Source organism: Mytilus galloprovincialis, chromosome 9 (genome assembly GCF_965363235.1).
Source record: "Mytilus galloprovincialis chromosome 9, xbMytGall1.hap1.1, whole genome shotgun sequence".
Taxonomy (NCBI): domain Eukaryota; kingdom Metazoa; phylum Mollusca; class Bivalvia; order Mytilida; family Mytilidae; genus Mytilus; species Mytilus galloprovincialis.
Window position 1 is genome coordinate 71,753,023 of NC_134846.1, and position 20,098 is coordinate 71,773,120.

Here is a 20,098-nt window from a genome sequence, read left to right on the forward strand (position 1 = left end):
CTTAGTTTACATGTGTTAGTTTGTGATTATGTCAGTTTAAGGGGAACCACCAGTGGTTGTCAATCATTTTTGGTATACTATTGTATAAGCTTTGGCAGATCTCATTTCCATGGATATTATTTGTCCCTTCCCCCTTCCACAGGGGTACCTTCAGTCATGTTTCATTGAGTTTGAATATTTGCATTATCAAAAATAAAAAAGAAGAGTTAATATTTGTGACACCATGATAACCCTGACAGCACCTTAATAGGAAAGAATGGGCCTATCAAGCATTGTATCTTTATAGAAAAGAAAAGGTCCATCAAGTGCTGAGCCTTTATTTAAAAGAAATTGCCTTTCAAGCACTGTACCTTTATGGGAAAGAATAGGCCTATTTAAAAGTACTGTACCTTCATTGGAAATAATGAGGCCATCAAGCACTGTACAATTTTTGGAAAGAACGAGCCAATCAATCACTGTACTTTTATAGGAAAAACATGTGACAATCAATAGATACAGGTATTAGAAGATTTGGTATGAGTGCCAATGAGACAACTCTCCATCCAATTCACAATCTATAAAAGAAAACTATTAAGCCATCAAGCACTGTACCTTTTAGGAAAGAATAGGCCCATCAAGCACTGTACTTTTATTGGTAAGGATGGTCTAATCAAGCGTCATACATTTGTAGGAAATAATGGGCCCATCAAACACTTTACCTGTATTTGACAAAATTGGCCCATCAAGTACTGTACCTGTTATTTGAAAGAATGGTCCATCAAACACTTTATTTTTATTGGAAAGAATGGGCTCATCAAGCACTGTACCTTAATTTGAAATAATTGGCCCATCAAGCACTGAACCTTTATAGAAAAGAATAGGCCCATCAAGTACTGCACTTTTATTTGAAAGAATTGGCCCATCAAACACTGTACCATGTGAAAGAATAGGCTCTTGAAACACCAAACCTTTATAGGGAAAAATCAAGCATTGTGCCATTATTTAAAAGAAATTGTCCTTCAAGCACTGAATCTTAAAAAAAAGGGCCCATCAAGCACTGTACCTTTATAAGAAAGAATAGGCCCATCAAGCACTGTATCTTTATCGGAAAGAATTGGCCCTTTAATCAGGGTACCTTTATTGGAAACAATGGGTCCATCAAGCACTGAACCTTTATTGGAAAGAATAGGCCCATCAAGCACTGTATATTTATCGGAAAGAATTGGCCCTTTAATCAGGGTACCTTTATTCGAAACAATGGGTCCATCAAGCACTGAACCTTTATTGGAAAGAATTGGCCCATCAATCACTGTGCCTTTATAGGAAAGACTGAACTCATCAAGCATTTTATCTTTCATTGGTAAGAATGGACCCATCAAACACTTTACCTGTATTTGACAAAATTGGCCCATCAAGTACTGTACCTGTTATTTGAAAGAACGGGCCATCAAACACTGTATTTTTGTCGAGCCTTCGACTTTAGTCGAAAAAGCGAGACTAAGCGATCCTACATTCCGTCGTCGGCGGCGGCGTCCACAAATATTCACTCTGTGGTTAAAGTTTTTGAAATTTTAATAACTTTCTTAAACTATACTGGATTTCTACCAAGCTTGTAAAGAAGCTTGTTTATGATAATAAGATAGTATCCAGAAGTAAATTTTGTAAAAATAAAATTCCATTTTTTCCGTATTTTACTTATAAATGGACTTAGTTTTTCTGCAGGGAAACATTACATTCACTCTGTGGTTAAAGTTTTTAAAATTTTAATAACTTTCTTAAACTATCCTGGGTTTGTACCAAACTTAGACAGAAGCTTGTTTACGATCATAAGATAGTATCCAGAAGTAAATTTTGTAAAAAAATAAATCCATTTTTTCCGTATTTTACTTTTAAATGGACTTAGATTTTCTTCCAGTTAACATTACATACAGTCTGCAGTTTAAGATTTTAAAACATTTCTTAGATTCAAAAACTATCCTGGATTTTTACCAAACTTGGACAAAAGCTTATTACAATTAAAAGATAGTATCAAGAGGAATATTTTTATTGATTTTTTTCCTCACTTTTGTTGAGCCTGCAATTTACAGCAAAAGTAGGCGAGACACTGGGTTCCGTGGAACCCTTATAAATGTTTAATGGAAGGAATGGGTCCATCAAGCACTGTACCTTTATTTGAAAGAATTGGCCCATCAATCACTGAACCTTTATAAGAAAGAATAGGCCCATCAAGCACTGAACCTTTATTGGAAAGAATAGGTCCATCAAGCACTGAACCTTTATAAGAAAGAATTGGTCCATCAAACACTGAACCTTTATAAGAAAGAATTGGCCCATTAAGCACTGAACCTTTATAAGAAAGAATAGGCCCATGAAGCACTGAACCTTTATTGGAAAGAATAGGTCCACCAAGCACTGTATCTTAATTTGAAAGAATTGGCCCATCAAGCACTGTATCTTAATTTGAAAGAATTGGCCCATCAAGTACTGTACCTGTTATTTGAAAGAACGGGCCATCAGCCACTGTATTTTTAATGGAAGGAATGGGCCCATGAAGCACTGTACCTTTATTTGAAAGAATTGGCCCATCAATCACTGAACCTTTATCAGAAAGAATAGGCCCATCAAGCACTGAACCTATATTAGAAAGAATAGGTCCATCAAGCACTGAACCTTTATAAGAAAGAATTGGCCCATCAAACACTGAACCTTTATAAGAAAGAATTTGGCCCATCAAGCACTGAACCTTTATAAGAAAGAATAGGTCCATCAAGCACTGATCCTTTATTGGAAAGAAATTGTCCTTCAAGCACTGAACCTTTAAAGGAAATGATAGGCCCATCAATCACTGTACCTTTATAGGAAATGATAGGCCCATCCAGCACTGTATCTTTATTGGAAAGGATGGGCCCGTTAAGCACTGTGCTTTTATAGGGAAGATTTGACTCATCAAACAGTTTACCTTTATTTTAAAGAATGGGCTCATTAATCACTGTACCTTTATTGGAAATAATGGACCAATCAAGTACTGTACCTTTATTGGAAAAATGGGCCCATCAAGTACTGTACCTTTATTGGAAAATATCGGCCCATCAAGTACTGTACCTTTATTGGAAAGAATGGGCCCATCAAGTACTGTACCTTTATTGGAAAAAATGGACCCATCAAGTACTGTAGCTTTATTGGAAAATATCGGCCCATCAAGTATTGAACATTTATTGGAAAGAATGGGCCCTTCAAGTACTGAACCTTTATTGGAAAATATCGGCCCATCAAGCACTGTACCTTTATTGGAAAGAATGATCCCATCAAGCACTGTACCTTTATTGGAAAGAATGGGCCCATCAAGTACTGAACCTTTATTGGAAAGAATGGGCCCATCAAGTACTGTACCTTTATTGGAAAGAATAGGCCCATCAAGTACTGTACCTTTATTGGAAAGAATGGGCCCATCAAGTACTGTACCTTTATTGGAAAGAATGTGCACATCAAGTACTGTACCTTTATTGGAAAGAATGGGCCCATCAAGTACTGTACCTTTATTGGAAAGAATGGGCCCATCAAGTACTGTACCTTTATAAGAAAGAATGGGCCCATTAATCACTGTACATTGGACAGAATAGGCCCATCAAGTACTGTACCTTTATTGGAAAGAATGGGTCCATCAAAAACTGTACCTTTATTGGATATTTATAATGTGGTGATTTTAAATAAATTTATTGAGGTTTTTGACAATTATCTCAAAAACTTTGAAAGATATTCACAAACTATAATCAGCAAACATTTCGATGGGCTGGTACACGTTACAATTTAGAGGTCAGATGAAGCTCACCTTTGGGTGCGGGATTTTCTTGCTGCTTTTAAGACCAATTGGTGGCTCTCGGCTGAATTCAGCTCTTTGGTAGGACTGTTGTCACCGACTCATTCCGATTTCCACTCTCAATTCTATTTGAAAAGAAATGGAAACATCAGATGACTCTCATATAGTCTACAATAGTGAAATATCCCTTTAATTGCTATTTTGACTATTTTTTTCATAAATAGATAGGCAAACACGCATTTGCATGATCATTTTTGTTGACAATGTTTAGAAAACAATAGCTTATTAATTATTATGTCACTGAAACTATCAGGAGTTATTATTGGCAATTTTTGAAAACTTTTCCTGTTTTTAGCTCACCTGGCCCAAAGGGCCAAGTGAGCTTTTCTCATCACTTGGCGTCCGTCGTCCGTCGTCTGTCGTCTGTCGTCCGTTAACTTTTACAAAGATCTTCTCCTCTGAAACTAGTGGGTCAAATATAACCAAACTTAGCCACAATCATCCTTGGCTTATCTAGTTTAAAAAATGTGTCCGACGATCTGGCCATCCAACCAAGATGGCCTCCATGGCTAAAAATAGAACATAGGGGGTAAAATGTAGATTTTGGCTTATATCTCTGAAACCAAAGCATTTAGAGCAAATCTGACTGGGTTTAATTGTTTATTAGGTCAAGATCTATCTGCCCTGAAATTTTCAACAAAACAGACAACCCGTTGTTGGGTTGCTGCCCCCGAATTAATAATTTTAAGAAAATTTTGCAGTTTTTGGTTATTATCTTAAATATTATAAAAGATAGAGATAAACTGTAAACAGCAATGATGTTTAGCAAAGTAAGATCTACAAATAAGTCAAGATGACCAAAATTGTCAGTTGACCCATTTTGGAGTTATTGCCCTTTGTAGTCTATTTTTAACCATTTTTCTAAAATTTTAGTAATCTTTTTAAAAAATCTTAGTCTCTGAAATTACTTAGACAAATTTAACCAAACTTGGCAACCATCATCTTAAGGATATGCAGTTTCAATAATAAACCCAATGACCTCGTCCACGAACCAAGATGGCTGACATGGCTAAAAATAGTACATAAGGGTAAAATGCAATTTTTGGCTAATATATCTGAATTCAAAGCATTTAGAGCAAATCTCAATCATTTAAATATGTTCATTAAGTCAAGATCTAACTGCCCTGCAATTTTTTGAAAAATCAGGCAACCCGTTGTTGGGTTCCTGCCCCTGAATTGGTAATTTTAAGAATTTTTTTTCAGTTTTTGGTAATTATCTTCAATATTTTCTTAGATAAAGATAAACTGTATACAACAAATATTTATAGCAAAGTAAGATCTACAAATAAGTCAACTTGACCAAAACAGTACCGAGCCAAGTTCATTATAGATAGAAAAAATTGTAAACAGCAAGAATGTTCAGTAAAGTAAGATTGACAAACACATCATCATCACCAATTTGGAAACATGATTTTCTCATGAATTCTATTCTCATCTATTATGTATGTCCTTTTTTGGTATGATCATAGACCAAGGTGAGCGATACAGGCTCTTTAGAGCCTCTAGTTTGTTCTTCTAGTATCTTTAAAACTTTATAAGATAGACAGAAACTGTAGCCATGAAAATAGATGAACAATATCAAGATCTACATAATAACTAATATATTGCCCTTAAATGACGATTTCCACCATCAGTCATGGCCTAGACTACTGGCACAATTTCTTGCAAAGTTTACAAAATACGAGGGGGTGTTTAACGACCTTGATTACCTATGAAGGTCTCGCACGGTCTGAATAGTTAACACGTTAAAGTAGATAAGGTTACTTTAAGATAAAGCACTAATGGTAAGTCAATGACATTTGGTATTCAGTTGTATTACCATTAGTACATATCATGATATCTTCTTGTAGATTATACAACCCTGTCCTCTTAGTATTGATGCATTAGCTTCGGAACTTTTACATACCGGTAGTTTACATGTTTGTGATTCTGTCAGTTTAGGGGGACCCCACCTTTGATGTCATTATATTTGGTGTATCTGCATTGACTTCTCATTTCAGAGAGATTATTTAAATTTAGAATAATTTGCATGGTTTCATTTTAAAATATTGCAATTTAACCGATTGCATTTTACTATCAAAATTACATACATACGAGGCAAATGTCTATGTCAACAGTTAATTGGCTAATTAAATTCTCTTGGTTTTTGCATTAAATCTCGTGTACTGTCATAGATAGGAAATAGTGGTAAACAGCATCATGATAACCTCTACAGGTAAAGTGTCCTGGAAGGGCAAACAGTTCCTGCTCCACTAGGAGATTACTTCATGTTGGTCATTACATACTAAAATATTGTTATATCGATGTACGAACAAACTAAAAAATAATTGGAATGGGCTTCACTCGTCTTTTAGACGTCGTCACTCGTCATCTAGAAATTGACAATGAGGGTCGGTTGAAAACAAAGCTTTACGACAATTGAGATGATTTTAGCTTTCCGATTGTGAACTTTCCATTTCTAAGTAGCAACATTCCAGCAGCACCAGCAACGGGGTACATATCTCCCAATTGATACAATATTCCCGTGCTTGCATTTCCTATCATGATTTTCTTGATAGAGGGTTGCTGCTCACAAGGAAGCTATTAAACCAAGAGTTCCAAATGGTGAAGTTGAAATCATCCCTTCATTAATTTTACGGACGCCATCACCAGTTGGTTGACCGTTATGGAATAACCGTTTCACAAATGATATCGGATATGTTCCTTACGTCGTAACTACAATCCCTTTCCCTTTCATGAATGTGACCTACCGAGTTGGACTATTTACCGGATTTGTTATCACATAAGCAGCACGACGGGTGCCACATGTGGAGCAGGATCTGCTTACCCTTCCGGAGCACCTGAGATCAACCCTAGTTTTTGGTGGGGTTCGTGTTGCTTATTCTTTAGTTTTCTATGTTGTGTCATGTGTTCTATTGTTTGTCTGTTTGTCTTCTTACATTTTTAGCCATGGCGTTGTCAGTTTATTTTCGACATGTGAGTTTGACTGTCCCTTTGGTATCTTTCGTCCCTCTTTTAGACACACGCACAAACACAAATAATAAAATATAATAAAATATGATAAAAGACACAAACTACTGACCAAAGGGTACTAGCAGTTGGTAGTTAAAAGCAAATTACAACCTTTAAATAAATCATTTAAATTACACACTCGGATATCAACAGTACAAGTGTATCAAACAGTTTCTGTTGTAAAGACAGAGGAAAGCATGGCTTTGTGCATGCCAAAACATAAGTATCACCAGTAAGTATAACCATCAACGTGTATAACTGTAAAGCAATACATATTTTGTGTTGCTTTAATTATCATAATCAATTTTATAGTACCGTTTATTCAAAGGACCAATAACGTCATCGTCGTAGAAGTTTTAGATTTATTTTCCTATTTCGGTGTGGCATCAGCTACGAAGATATCATAAGCTTTAATAACAGTAATTTAGTGTGCCGGCTATTTCATTGTAATAATTATCTCTGTGTCTATATGGATTTTACAGAATTTTACAATCTTATCTTATTTATGGCTTCCGATTGAAAGGTACAGACAGCTTAACTTCTATGACACATAGACTATTTGTTCTTTTGAAAGAATTAGGTAAAGGAATTTGTGGTAACCGGAAATCCCCCGACTTAACATTTGTTTCCGTCTCTAGCTGTACTAAATAAGAACCATATAGAAATCTAAACTTTAAACTTAGATTTACTGTATGACTTCTAATGTAACTGGTGTGTACTTAAAATCAAAATCTGCTGGTTATTTTTATGCCCCACCTACGATAGTAGAGGGCATTATGTTTTTTGGTCTGTGCTTCCGTTCGTTCGTCCGTCCGTCCGTCCGTCCGTCCGTCCGTCCGTTCGTTCGTTCGTCCGTCCGTGCGTCCGTTCACCCCACTTCAGGTTAAAGTTTTTGGTCAAGGTAGTTTTTAATGAAGCTGAACTCCAATCAACTTGAAACTTAGTACTCTTGTTGCTTATGATATGATTTTTCTAATTTTAAAGCCAAATTAGACTTTTGGCCCTAATTTCACGGTCCACTGAACATAAAAAATGAAAGTGGGAGTTTCAGGTTAAAGTTTTTGGTCAAGGTAGTTTTTGATGAAGTTGAAGACCAAACAACTTGAAACTTAGTACACATGTTCCCTATATGGTATGATCTTTCTAATTTTAATGCCAAATTAGATTTTTTACCCAATTTCACGGTCCATTGAACATGGAAAATGATAGGCGAGTGGGGCATCCGTGTACTTAGGACACATTCTTGTTATAAATTATATGTTATCAAACAAGGAAGGTATAAAGTTTGAGTCATTAAACAAACTAGATAACATGACAAACCAAAACTCAGTTTATGTAATTTGCTTTCAGTGCATTTTATATTTTTTCTTTAGTTATTTTTGTCGGTTATCAATTCATGTTATCAGTTTTCTGAATTAAAAAGAAATTGCATTTTTATTAGGAAAATAAATGTTTAATCAGCTTAAAGTCGTTACCAGGCACTAGAAATATCAAGACCGATAAGGTGCATCACATTTTGACTAATTAGGTTACTATGATTTGTACATCTTATCCTTCCTGTATCTATCAAACAGTTCAATCTAAATTTAGTTTATCTGTATATATGTAATGATTGAACAATTAAGGTTGAAACAAAGATGGACGGACGTGTATTTGTAGTCTTCACATTCATGTGTGTTAGTGTTTATAGTAATCAAGTGTTGTTAGTATCTATGGATGGCTTTAGATGGGACTATTTGACGAAAGTTTTCACACCAAACTTTGATCGCCTTGCGCAAAATGGGACTAAAGCCAGTTACATTAACAACACCTTTATAACGAAGACATTCCCCTGCCATTATACTATTGTCACTGGTAAGTAGTATTGAGAAAAACCTTTGCTTTCGGCAGGGTTATATAAGAAATATTAAGTGTAGAGTGTAATGACATATTGCTTATAAATTTGCATGTTAATTTATTACATTTTTTAATAGGAAATTGAAAAAAAAATCTATCTTTTTTTTTAATATACTGATTTCGAAACAAATATTGGTAATTCAAATGTATAAGAAATAAAAGAATGTTAAAAAAACCTATGTCCTGAGCCAAAAAAATGTAGGTCGGGTCTGGTTTGTGGTCAAGATTGAGGTAGTCATCTTATTGTTATTTATTTTTAACTCAGCCTAGAGTCCTATAAAACTTCAAATTAAAAATAAGGTTAAATGTGTTTGAAAGTACTACTAAACAAATTAACGTGAACTTACATGTAAAAGTAAATTCTTTTAGAATATCAAAATCTTCATAAGTGTAAGCGATTGCATTATTGTGTGACCGTACACTAATTCGACGATATTTTCCCGTATGCAGTGATCTTAACTACGAAACCTTTCGTTAGAATTTCGACCACCACACAAAGCAAGGAAAACACAGACGGGAAAACAGAGTTGAAAGAATGTAAACACACATGCACTAGCTGGAAAGAAAAAAGTAAAGAACAAATTCAATAACCAAATCATATAACAATTGTTTAAGGGCCCGATGAACTTTTAATGAAAAAAATTGGAATGCATGGAAAATTAAAAAAATATAAATCATAGTTCTCCGACTTAATTCACCTATTATCGCGTGCTCTGTGTTGATTGTTTATTAATGTCAAGACTCGGTTAACTACGGCAGCAAACTCGAAAGTTAAGTAGCCTGCTATAGATTCGAAATTATTGTAAAATACGTGCATGCAGTACTTATTTTTATGTAGATGCATGCATTGTAACAGTTATGAATTCAAGAATCTCGTTTCAAATTCAAATTTATTCTAAATGTGCCCTTTCTGTCATTATAGAATTTGACGCGATCATTCACACTTTCATATCATTCAACCATTCCCATTCCGCTTAAGCACAACACAAATAAATAGGTCCAATTCGTGAATAAAGAGAGATAACTCCTAAGTTTTATAAATTCTTACAAACCTTTTAATTCTTACCAAATAGATATAATCATTATAATTCAGTACATTAATGCTGTTTTCTTTCAGCAAAATTAAGCTTCAAATATTCACGCATTAGAGATAGAAAGATGGTGTCTTCATTACGCATTATTCATATAAACGACCTACTTGTACTTAGATACTTTATATTAAAGAATTGATCTCCTATGGTTATATATTGGACATTGAAGCAAAACAAGTACCTTGTCCTCTACTTGGTTTAGATCATAGAACTACGAAAGTCTTTCACATCTTGGTGATGGCTTTGATTTTCCAAAAGAGTAGACTAGTATCTTTTCTCACGTCTTCAAGTTTCTTCCCTAAGAAATTGATTACTTTCTTCCGAATTTAGAGAGCATTGTTCGATTAACTTTATGTTTTATGTTTTATTTCTATTATTTTTTTTCCGAACTGGAATGTAGACTTAAATTTAAAGTAATTGTATAATTTGCCTTTGTTATTAGGTAAAGAATCTTTTATACTTTACCAGAATTTTAGAAGATCACCTTTTAGTCGTTTTTTCATCAGTACAATTTTGTTACGTTTAATTTTTTGTTGAATAATTTAATATAAGGGAACCATGAGTTGTCTTGCGATCCCCATTCAAATACTCATTTAATTGCAACATTTGATAAGTCATTCGGTGAGTGTTCTTGTATTAACCAGTGCAAGGACATATAAGGGAACCAGGAGTTGTCTCTGCGATCCCCATTCATATATTCATTATAGGCAACATTTAATAAGTCATTTGGTGAGTGTTCTTGTATCAACCACTGCAAGGACACATGTGTTATGTCCAAGTTCTAAGACAATTCATATATTAAAGCTATGCACACAAGTCATGTTGTACTATAGATAGGTTCAATTCGTGAATAAAGAGAGATTACTCCAAAGTTTTATAATTTCTTACATTTTATTTTGTTCCAAGTAGATATCATTATAATTCAGTACAGTTATGCTGTTTTCTTTCACATTTATATACACCATGTTTCCAGTCTGTGAGAATTTCATTCATTAAGTGAAATATTTTCCATTTTTTTCGTTATAATTATTACCCCCCAATTTTAACACCCATATAGTAACATAGGTTTTATAGTAACGTCAAATATATGAAGAAAAGTACAAACCGATTGTGATGATTTTAGATCTCTGAAGCAATCTTTTAGTCCCTTTTCATAAAGATCTTTCCTGGATTCATATGACTGCAATGCCTATGAAGGACAAAACATTCATTTCTAACAAGCCTTTTCAATACGTAATAAACAATAACAAAAAGGCTTGGTTGTAAATGGGATTCAAATCATACTTCCAGAACATATTCTTAAATTTGTGATAAAATTCAGAAAAATGATGGATGAACATATCTAATTTTATCAAAAGATGAATTATGATTTCAAATAGGTGCATATAAAACCGCATAAGAAACGTTTACTGCATAACAGATATCTTTTGAACTATTCAGATTTACTTTACCGAGACCTTCATTTCCGCTTATATTGAAGGAAGTATTTTGTCGGTAGTTGAAGAGATAGTCGTACCAATATTCATTCTCTTGTCTTATAGTCTATATTAAATCTAAGCTCGTTTCAGTCGTAGTTGATGTGGTTCATAAGCGTTTCTCGTGTTTTTTTTATAGATAAGATCGTTAGTTTTTCCGTTAGATGGTTTTACACATGTCAATTTTTGAGCCCATTATAGCTTGCTGTTCGGTGTGAGCCAATGCTCCGTGTTGAATACCGTACGTTGACCTATAATTGTTTACTTTTACAAATTGTGACTTGGATGAAGAGTTGTCTCATTGACACTCTTACCACATCTTCCTATATCCATTTGCACCATTTCTTGTGATTGATAAAAAAAAATTATGGTTGAATTGTAGGTCTATATGAAGAAAGCCATGGCATTATTGGGAATAAAATGTATGATCCAGTATTCAACAGCACGTTTAACATGCAAAATAACGAAACCAGATGGTGGAATGGTGGAGAACCTATATGGGTAACGGCTCGTAGACAAAACCTGAAAAGTGCCACGTATTTCTGGCCAGGAAGTGAAGCCGAAATCAGGGGTTACAGGCCAAACATCTGGAAACATTATAACCAATCAGTTCCTTTCAAAAATCGTATTGATACGGTTATAACATGGTTGACAGATGAACACATAGATCTTGTAAATCTGTATTTCCATGAACCAGACGCCACTGGACATGCCTTTGGTCCAGATTCGCCTCAGATTATTGACAAAGTTAAAGCTATGGATAAGATTTTAGGATATCTTTTGGATAAATTTGACTCGAATAATCTCATGAATAAGGTGAATTTGATATTGACCAGCGATCATGGAATGACAACTATAGATACTGCTAACAAAGTAGTTGACATTACAGATCATGTGAATATGAGCAAAATACAGTTTACTGTGGATAACGGACCAATCATGCAGATCCAACCTTCTTTGGGACTGATAGATGATGTTGTCCAGAGTCTCCAGAACGTTTCACATATTTCAGTTTTCAAGAAGGAAGATATACCCGATCACTGGCACTACAGAAACAATAGACGCATCATGCCAGTATTTCTGCTTGCCGAAGAAGGCTGGTCTATTACAACAGTAAGTGAAACTATTTTGTTTTATGAAAACCGGATTTATTTGCTCTTAATCGATTTATGACTTTTGAACAGCGGTATAATACTGTTGCCTTTATATATGAGCTATACGTGATAATTAAAATGCAATTCAAAGTTAATATCCGAAAAAAAAGAGTAGTTGTGCCTGTACTGCATCCTGGGCCACTCGTTTATGCACTAATACCAATTGAGAATACACTGTATGTAGTTAGCAGATAGATGTTCTGTCAAGAAAAGTTGAAGATCGATCACATATCTATCAATCAATTGCTAACGAATGAAACATGTTCAATTTTGGCAAATGATCTGCAACTGACATCATCAAAATGCTTAATTCTTTATTGACAACATATTTGCTACGGCTTTTTTTCAACAAACAATCGGCACTCTCATAGGAAACAGCTATGCTTCTCTTCTTGCCGACTTGTATTTTTTATTCATATGAGACTTACTTCACACAGAATTTTCTTAAGAAGCAAAGAAAATAGCAATATCCTTTAACTTCACTTTCTGCTATAAGGATGATGACCTCTCAGGATATAATTCAAAGTTTGGTGACTTACAATAAAGGATACAACAGGTACAGGTATGTCTGTCTCATTTCTTTACTTACATTTATTGACAATAGATCAATTGACAATGAGGGTCGGTTGAGAAAAAAACTTTACGACTAAAAAGATGATTTCTGCTTTCTAATTGTAAATTTTCCATTTCTATGTAGAACACTCCAGCAGTGCCTGCATATGGAGTTTTACCTTGATATAGGCTTGCTGCTCACAAATATGCTATTAATCTAAGAGTTCCAAGTGATGAAGTTAAAATCAACTTCTCGAATATTTTACGGACGCCATTACGAGTTGGTTGACCGTTACGGAATACGTGTTTCACATATACGACGGACATGTTCCAATTGTCGTAACCACAATCATATCCTCTCTTAGTGATGTACCAAGTTATACTCATAACTGAGTTTTTACTAAAATGAGCAAACGTTCAGAAGGATCTGTTTACCCTACTGTAGCACCTGGGTTTTGGTGGGGTTTGCGTTGCTCGGTATTTAGTATTTAGTTATTATTTGTATGGTGTTGTTTGTTCTTTAGTCTTTTACCATGGTGTTGTCATTTAATGTCGGCTTATGAGTTTGAATGGTTCTTCGGTATCTTTCACCTCTATTTTGAAAGAAATAGTTATACACAAACCTGCTCATTGCACATGATAATGTCTTAATGTGCTAGGTCATCGTACATTGCTTTATACTAGCTAATTAGCAAACATTTAGATACATACAACTTTCTTAAATGTAGAAGCTCTATGCATTACTCAACGCGATATTGGTTGTTTTTGTTATCAATTCTTCCGTTATTATAGACTTATGTGCTTTTCCTGTTGTGCATTTGAATGTTAGTTTTGTTTGTTTATTTCATAATTACTCGTATCGAGAATAAAAAGGGCGGATTGAAATGAAAGGCACTTGTTTCATAATTTCTTTTCTATATACAAGAGGGGGCGAAAGATACCGAAGGGACAGTCGTACTCATATGTTGAAAATAAACTGACAACGCCATGGCTAAAAAGAAAAAGACAAACAGACAAATAATAGAACACAGCACACAACATAGAAAACTAAAGACTGAGCAACACGAACCCCACAAAAACTGGGGGTGATCTCAGGTGCTCCGGAAGGGTAAGCAGATCCTGCTCCACGAGTTGCATCCGTCGTGTTGCTCATGCTATTACAAACCCGGTAAATAGTCAAATTCGGTAGGTCATATTCATGAAAAGGGAAGGGGATTTTAGTTACGACATAATGAACATATCTGATATATGTGAAACGGTTATTCTTATTATAAATTAAGGAATGTATCTCCATCATGCAAAGCTCTGATTCCTTTCACGGATTTGGCTATACTTTTTTTGACCTTTTAGATTATAGCTCTTCATCTTTTATATAAGCTTTGGATTTCAAATATTTTGGCCACGAGCATCACTGAAGAGACATGTATTGTCGAAATGCGCATCTGGTGCAAGAAAATTGGTACCGTTAATTTTATTATTCCATAACGTTCAATCAACTCGTGATGGTGTCCGTAATTTACGAAGGGATGATTTCAACTTCACCATTTGGAACTCTTGGTTTAATAGCTTCATTGTGAGTAGCAACCCTCTATCAAGGAAATTATGATAGGACATACAAGCCCAGGAATATCGTATCAATTGGGAGATATATACTTCGTATGCAGGCGCTGCTTGAATGTTGCCTTATAGAAATGGAAAGTTCACAATTGGGAAGCTGGAATCATCTCTTTTGTCGTAAAGTTTTGTTTTCAACCGACCCTCATTGTCTATTTCTAGATGTAAGTCAAAATATGAGACATACTTAACTGTATCTATAGTATCCTTATCTCTATTTCGGTTGGATAGATTCGTTCAATAGTTATCAAAGGTACCAGGATTATAATTTTATACGCCAGACGCGCGTTTCGTCTACATAATACTCATCAGTGACGCTCAGATCAAAACAGTTAAAAAGCCAAACAAATTCAATTTTGAAGAGCATTGAGGACCCAAAATTCCAAAAAGTGGTGCCAAATACGGCTAAGGTAATCTACTCCTGGGGTAGGAAAATCCTTAGTTATTCGAAAAATTTAAAAGTTTTGTAAACAGGAGATTTATAAAAATGACCATATAATTGATATTCACCGAAGTGCTGACTACTGGGCTGGTGATACGCTCGGGGACGAAACGTCCACCAGCAGTGACATCGACATAGTCACCAAATTTTGTATTATTTAGTGAGAGAACATCTTCTATATAGCGGAACGTAAAGTTAAAGGATGTTGCTAACTTCTTATCTTTCTCCCTAAGAAGTTCCTGTATGAAGCCAGCCTCATAATAACAAAGAAACAAGTCGGCAAGAAGAGAAGCACATTGGAATGCCGACAGTCTGTTGAAAAACACGTCCTCCAAACGTACCAAATATGTTTTCAATCAAGAAATCAAGCATCTACCTCTTTACAAGCAGAACCAAATACAATGAAAGTCCCAACTATGTACTGGCTTCCGAAGCTACACAAAAAACCTTACAAATATAGATTTATTTCATCTTCAAGCGATTGTTTCACTACTAAATTGTCTATTCTACTTACTAGTACACTTGGTACAATAAAAAACCTGATAATAAATTGTTCAAATAAGACCTTTGAAAATATTGGAATTAATTACTTTTGGAGTGTCAAAAACTCGTTGGAAGTACTTGATAAATCAATCTAATTAAAATTAAATCTCTCACTCGCTCATTTTTTAATGCTTGGTCGCTCCCATGCAGCGACCAAGCATTAAAAAATGATCGAGTAAGAGATTTAATTTTAATTAGGTTGTTGATAAATTGCATGCATATATTTGTGATTTTGAATCAGTTCAAAGTTTTGATTTTTTTACCCTATATACCACTTTGCCTCATATTTTTATTAAGAAAAAATTCACATCCCTAATTAACTGGGCATTTAAAAATTTAAAAAGTCAGAATGCGAGTACATATGTTCAAACTCTTTTAGGTCTTTTTTTAGTAGCAATAAACAAAAGAACTATGTCAATTGGACATGCTTTGATACTATATATGCGCTTGAATTTTTACTTGATAACATCTTTGTTCGCTTTGAAGATTCCGTATATCGTCAAGTTATTGGAATTCCAATGGGGACTAACTGTGCACCACTTATTGCGGACCTGTTTTTGTATTGTTATGAGTTACAATTTATGACTAAAATTAGCAAAAACCCATCGAAACAACATTTGATACAAAAATTTAACAATACTTTTAGATATTTGGATGATATATTGGCTCTCAATAATGACGACTTCAGTATGTATACTAAAGAAATTTATCCTGTTGAACTTGCTTTAAATAAAGCTAATAATAACAATGACCACTGCCCTTTCCTCGATCTTGATATCTATATCATTAACGGGAAGCTTAATACAAAAATTTATGATCAAAGAGATGATTTTTCATTTCCTATCGTTAATTATCCATTTTTAGATAGTGACGTTCCCTTGTCACCATCTTATGATGTTTATATATCTCAACTTGTACGATTCGCTCGTGTATGTAACAACGTCTTAGAATTTAGCTAGGGAAATTTATGTATTACTGAAAAATTATTACACCAGGGTTTTCGATATCACAAACTAGTCAAAACATTTACTAAATTTTATCATTGGTATAAGGAAATAATTCGTAAATATAACTCAAAATGCAGACATCTTATACGTTCAGGTATTTCACATCCAATCTTTTATGGTAATATTCTTTACAAAGCACAAAAATGTCAGTATTCACCTCAAAAGCTTACAAAACCTATAAACAGACTTATTAAGAAGGGATATAGTTACGATACTGTTGTCAGGTCATTAAAGATTGCATATTTTGCCTTTAATATTGATTCACTTATAGGGTCTTTGCATCGGAACTAAACACATTTATTAAAAAAAAAAACAGTTGTTGGCATGACACGGTTTATGTTCTTCTCATATATTTTATGATAGTATGATACTAAACCACTAATGGGAGGGATTGTGCCTGATATTCATATGATTAAGACATAATCTTTCAAGCAGTTTAATTGAGATCTGGAGCTGGCATGTCAGTTAACTGCTAGTAGTCTGTTGTTGTTTATGTCTTATTGTCATTTTATTTATTTTCTTTTGTTACATCTTCTGACATCGGACTCGGACTTCTCTTGAACTGAATTTTAATGTGCGTATTGTTATGCGTTTACTTTTCTACATTAGCTAGAGGTATAGGGGGAGGGTTGAGATCTCATTAACATGTTTAACCCCGCCGCAATTTTGCGCCTGTCCCAAGTCAGGAGCCTTTAGCCTTTGTTAGTCTTGTATTATTATTAATTTTAGTTTCTTGTGTATAATTCGGAGTTTAGTATGACGTCCATTATCACTGTACTAGTATACATATTTTTTGAGGGGCCAGCTGAAGGACGCCTACGGGTGCGGGAGTTTCTCACTACATTGAAGATCATTGGCGGCCTTTGGCTGTTGTCTGCTCTATGGTCGGGTTGTTGTCGCTTTGACACATTCCCCATTTCCTTTCTCAATTTTATCTTGATAATGTCAGTTTCAGATAATTTTTTGTTTGAATCAGAGTGATTCCTTACAAAGTAGAATTTATCCCTCCCTAAGACAAGATACTCGTTGACCATTCATTTTTTAGAAAACAAAGCAATACCTACTCTTTCGATTTGTCTTTTAGTTTGGAATGAGGAATAACAACATTGTATCAATTTATAAAGGGGAGACAAGTGCATGTGATTAAGATAGTAAGAATATAGATTTCAATCCACCACATAAAAGTATATCAGTCCAAAGTCAGAAACCTCGTTATTAGTATTTTGTCATATGTAAAAAAAAATTGATCCGTTTGGGGATTTTTTACTTGACAATTTATACCGTTAAATAAAATTAAGTTTCTCGTCAAATGTTTCAATATTTTTCGAATGAGAGGCAATTAAGAGCTTGTGATGTCTAAATATAAGTATATAGCAATTTGTGTGCAATCTCATTTATATTAACATCAAAAGCTTTTTGTCTTACGAATTCCATTTGAAGCAACAATTGGAGATTTCATTAATTAGATTATCATCATTTCACAACAAAGTAGCCTGTTTATTCTTATGCTTTTGTCTTGAAATCACAATATGTCAAACCTACATCCTTGGAGACTGTTTACATACACTTTTAAACGGTTTCACACACAAAAATGAAAGAAAGAAAGAAATAATTGCATCCAATACAATACATGAAATTATAAAACATAGATTTTAAACATTATTTGAATACAGATTGACACGTATGGTAGACAGCTGACAAACGCTGTCTGTATTTTTCGCTGTCATTTGTCTGTACAACACAAGGTTATACAGTAATGAAAGTCACTTGCTTTTTTTTTCATTTCAGAACAAACGAAAAGCAGCAATGTATCATGGGAAAGGCGCACATGGTTATGACAACCGTCTAAATAGTATGAAACCAATATTTCTGGCTAGAGGTCCAAATATCAAAGAAAATTATACAACCAACACATTTAGGAGTATTGATATCTATCCTATGATCTGTAATATACTGGGAATACAACCTGCACCAAACAACGGCAGTCTAACAGCTACTTCAAGTTTTCTTATAACGAGTGGTACTAATGACGCGTCAGCAAATATTGTTTCATTCTGGACATTTATTCTATGTACACTACTAGTAATAATGTAAAACACATTAAGTATATTTACAAAAATGATAAGAACATAACTATTATTTCCACAATTTACAATTGTAATATTAATTTTCATCTGAATGCAAGTGCTTACGATAACCATGGATAACATATTTACAGAGAGCAATGCTAAATCAATAAAGGCACATCATATGAACCAGGTTCATTTAAAATAATTGATGCATTGTGAGAAAACTAGCTAACATCAAAGCAGTATCGAATTCCATGCAATATGTAAACTATTGAAAACGTATAACAAAAATACTGAACTCTAAGTCAGATTAAAAAGGAGAAGTTCATAAAAACTAAAAAAATAAAACGCTATCAAACTTTAAAACAAGGAAGTGAAAAACAACTTCCATATATCTAACTTGTTACAGGCGTTTTCCGAAGAAAAAGGTGAATAAATCCTGGTTTTATAGCTAGCTAAATCTTAGCCTTATATTTTATAAGCTTTAAGATCAGAAGCATTTTGACTGTCGCATTGCTAAGCAGATTGACAGTGTCAGTTGTGTATACAGGTTTTTCATCATACAATACATTGGTTGAACTAAGGCGTTGGTAGATTAGTTGTTGTGTTTTATTTCTTGTGTAGTTTTGCCGAATGTGCTGGCTATCAAATAAAGGCACAAAGTATTCTTCTGTTTGGCATACTCTAATTTTGGTCCTATCAAAATTTACACAACGTCCTCCAATCAATTGCGTTCAGTTCTGGGGAAAAGAAAAATCTACTTACACGCACACACACACACACGCACGACATTAAACCTTGTCTGTCTCATTTAAGGTAGGGCCCTTTATCCAGAGGTTGTACTAGTTTTCTGTCTGCCTTTTTTTTCGTTCATTGTAGTAGCAATTTTTCTATTCGTTTGTCTTCTCTTGTAACTTGTTCTTCATTATTTCTTATCGGGACCTTTTACGTTGTAAATGTTTAGCTTATTGTCGAGGGCCACACTTAATTAAGAAAGTTTTTTTTTGAAAACTATACTTTTCTTTGTTTAAAAAATCAACGACTGATTGAGAGTCTTACTGTTTTCACCTTACTTAAACAATATTTTTTATCAGGTTTTAAACAGAAATTCAAACTGGTGTATAATTAGATGAAGATTTCCAGGCTTTATTTTAAGTGCTTTGTGAACCGGATTTTTCTCAATCGAATTACTACTAATATGACTTTTGAACACCGGTTTACTGCTATAGTTTTCATTTATTCATCGTCTTATTACATGTGACCACATATCCAAGTAAGATTGCAATCATATATAATGCATCCTGAAACCAGTTTTCCCGTATATTTCGGTATTTTTGTAGAACCTTTGACCATAACCTTGCACATAGGAAATGGAACTTTCTCTAAT

At 34.2% G+C, this 20,098-nt stretch overlaps 1 protein-coding gene across 1 annotated transcript; it reads left to right on the plus strand.

The window, feature by feature from the left end:
* The first annotated feature begins 8,422 nt into the window (after positions 1 to 8,422).
* Positions 8,423 to 18,897, plus strand: LOC143045845 (bis(5'-adenosyl)-triphosphatase enpp4-like). Its single transcript, XM_076218642.1, has 3 exons — positions 8,423 to 8,722; positions 11,713 to 12,443; positions 18,431 to 18,897. The coding sequence occupies exons 1-3, from the start codon at positions 8,506 to 8,508 to the stop codon at positions 18,734 to 18,736; spliced, it is 1,254 nt and encodes a 417-aa protein (XP_076074757.1). The 5' UTR covers positions 8,423 to 8,505; the 3' UTR covers positions 18,737 to 18,897.
* Positions 18,898 to 20,098: the final 1,201 nt, after the last annotated feature.

What these genes read in the sequence shown, in the direction of transcription:
- LOC143045845 (XM_076218642.1), top strand. Translation starts at nt 8,506, where the DNA reads ATGGACGGACGTGTATTTGTAGTCTTCACATTCATGTGTGTTAGTGTT. An exon ending in CCATTATACTATTGTCACTG is followed by an intron (nt 8,723 to 11,712) that starts GTAAGTAGTATT and finishes GTTGAATTGTAG; the next exon opens with GTCTATATGAAGAAAGCCAT. An exon ending in AAGGCTGGTCTATTACAACA is followed by an intron (nt 12,444 to 18,430) that starts GTAAGTGAAACT and finishes TTTTCATTTCAG; the next exon opens with AACAAACGAAAAGCAGCAAT.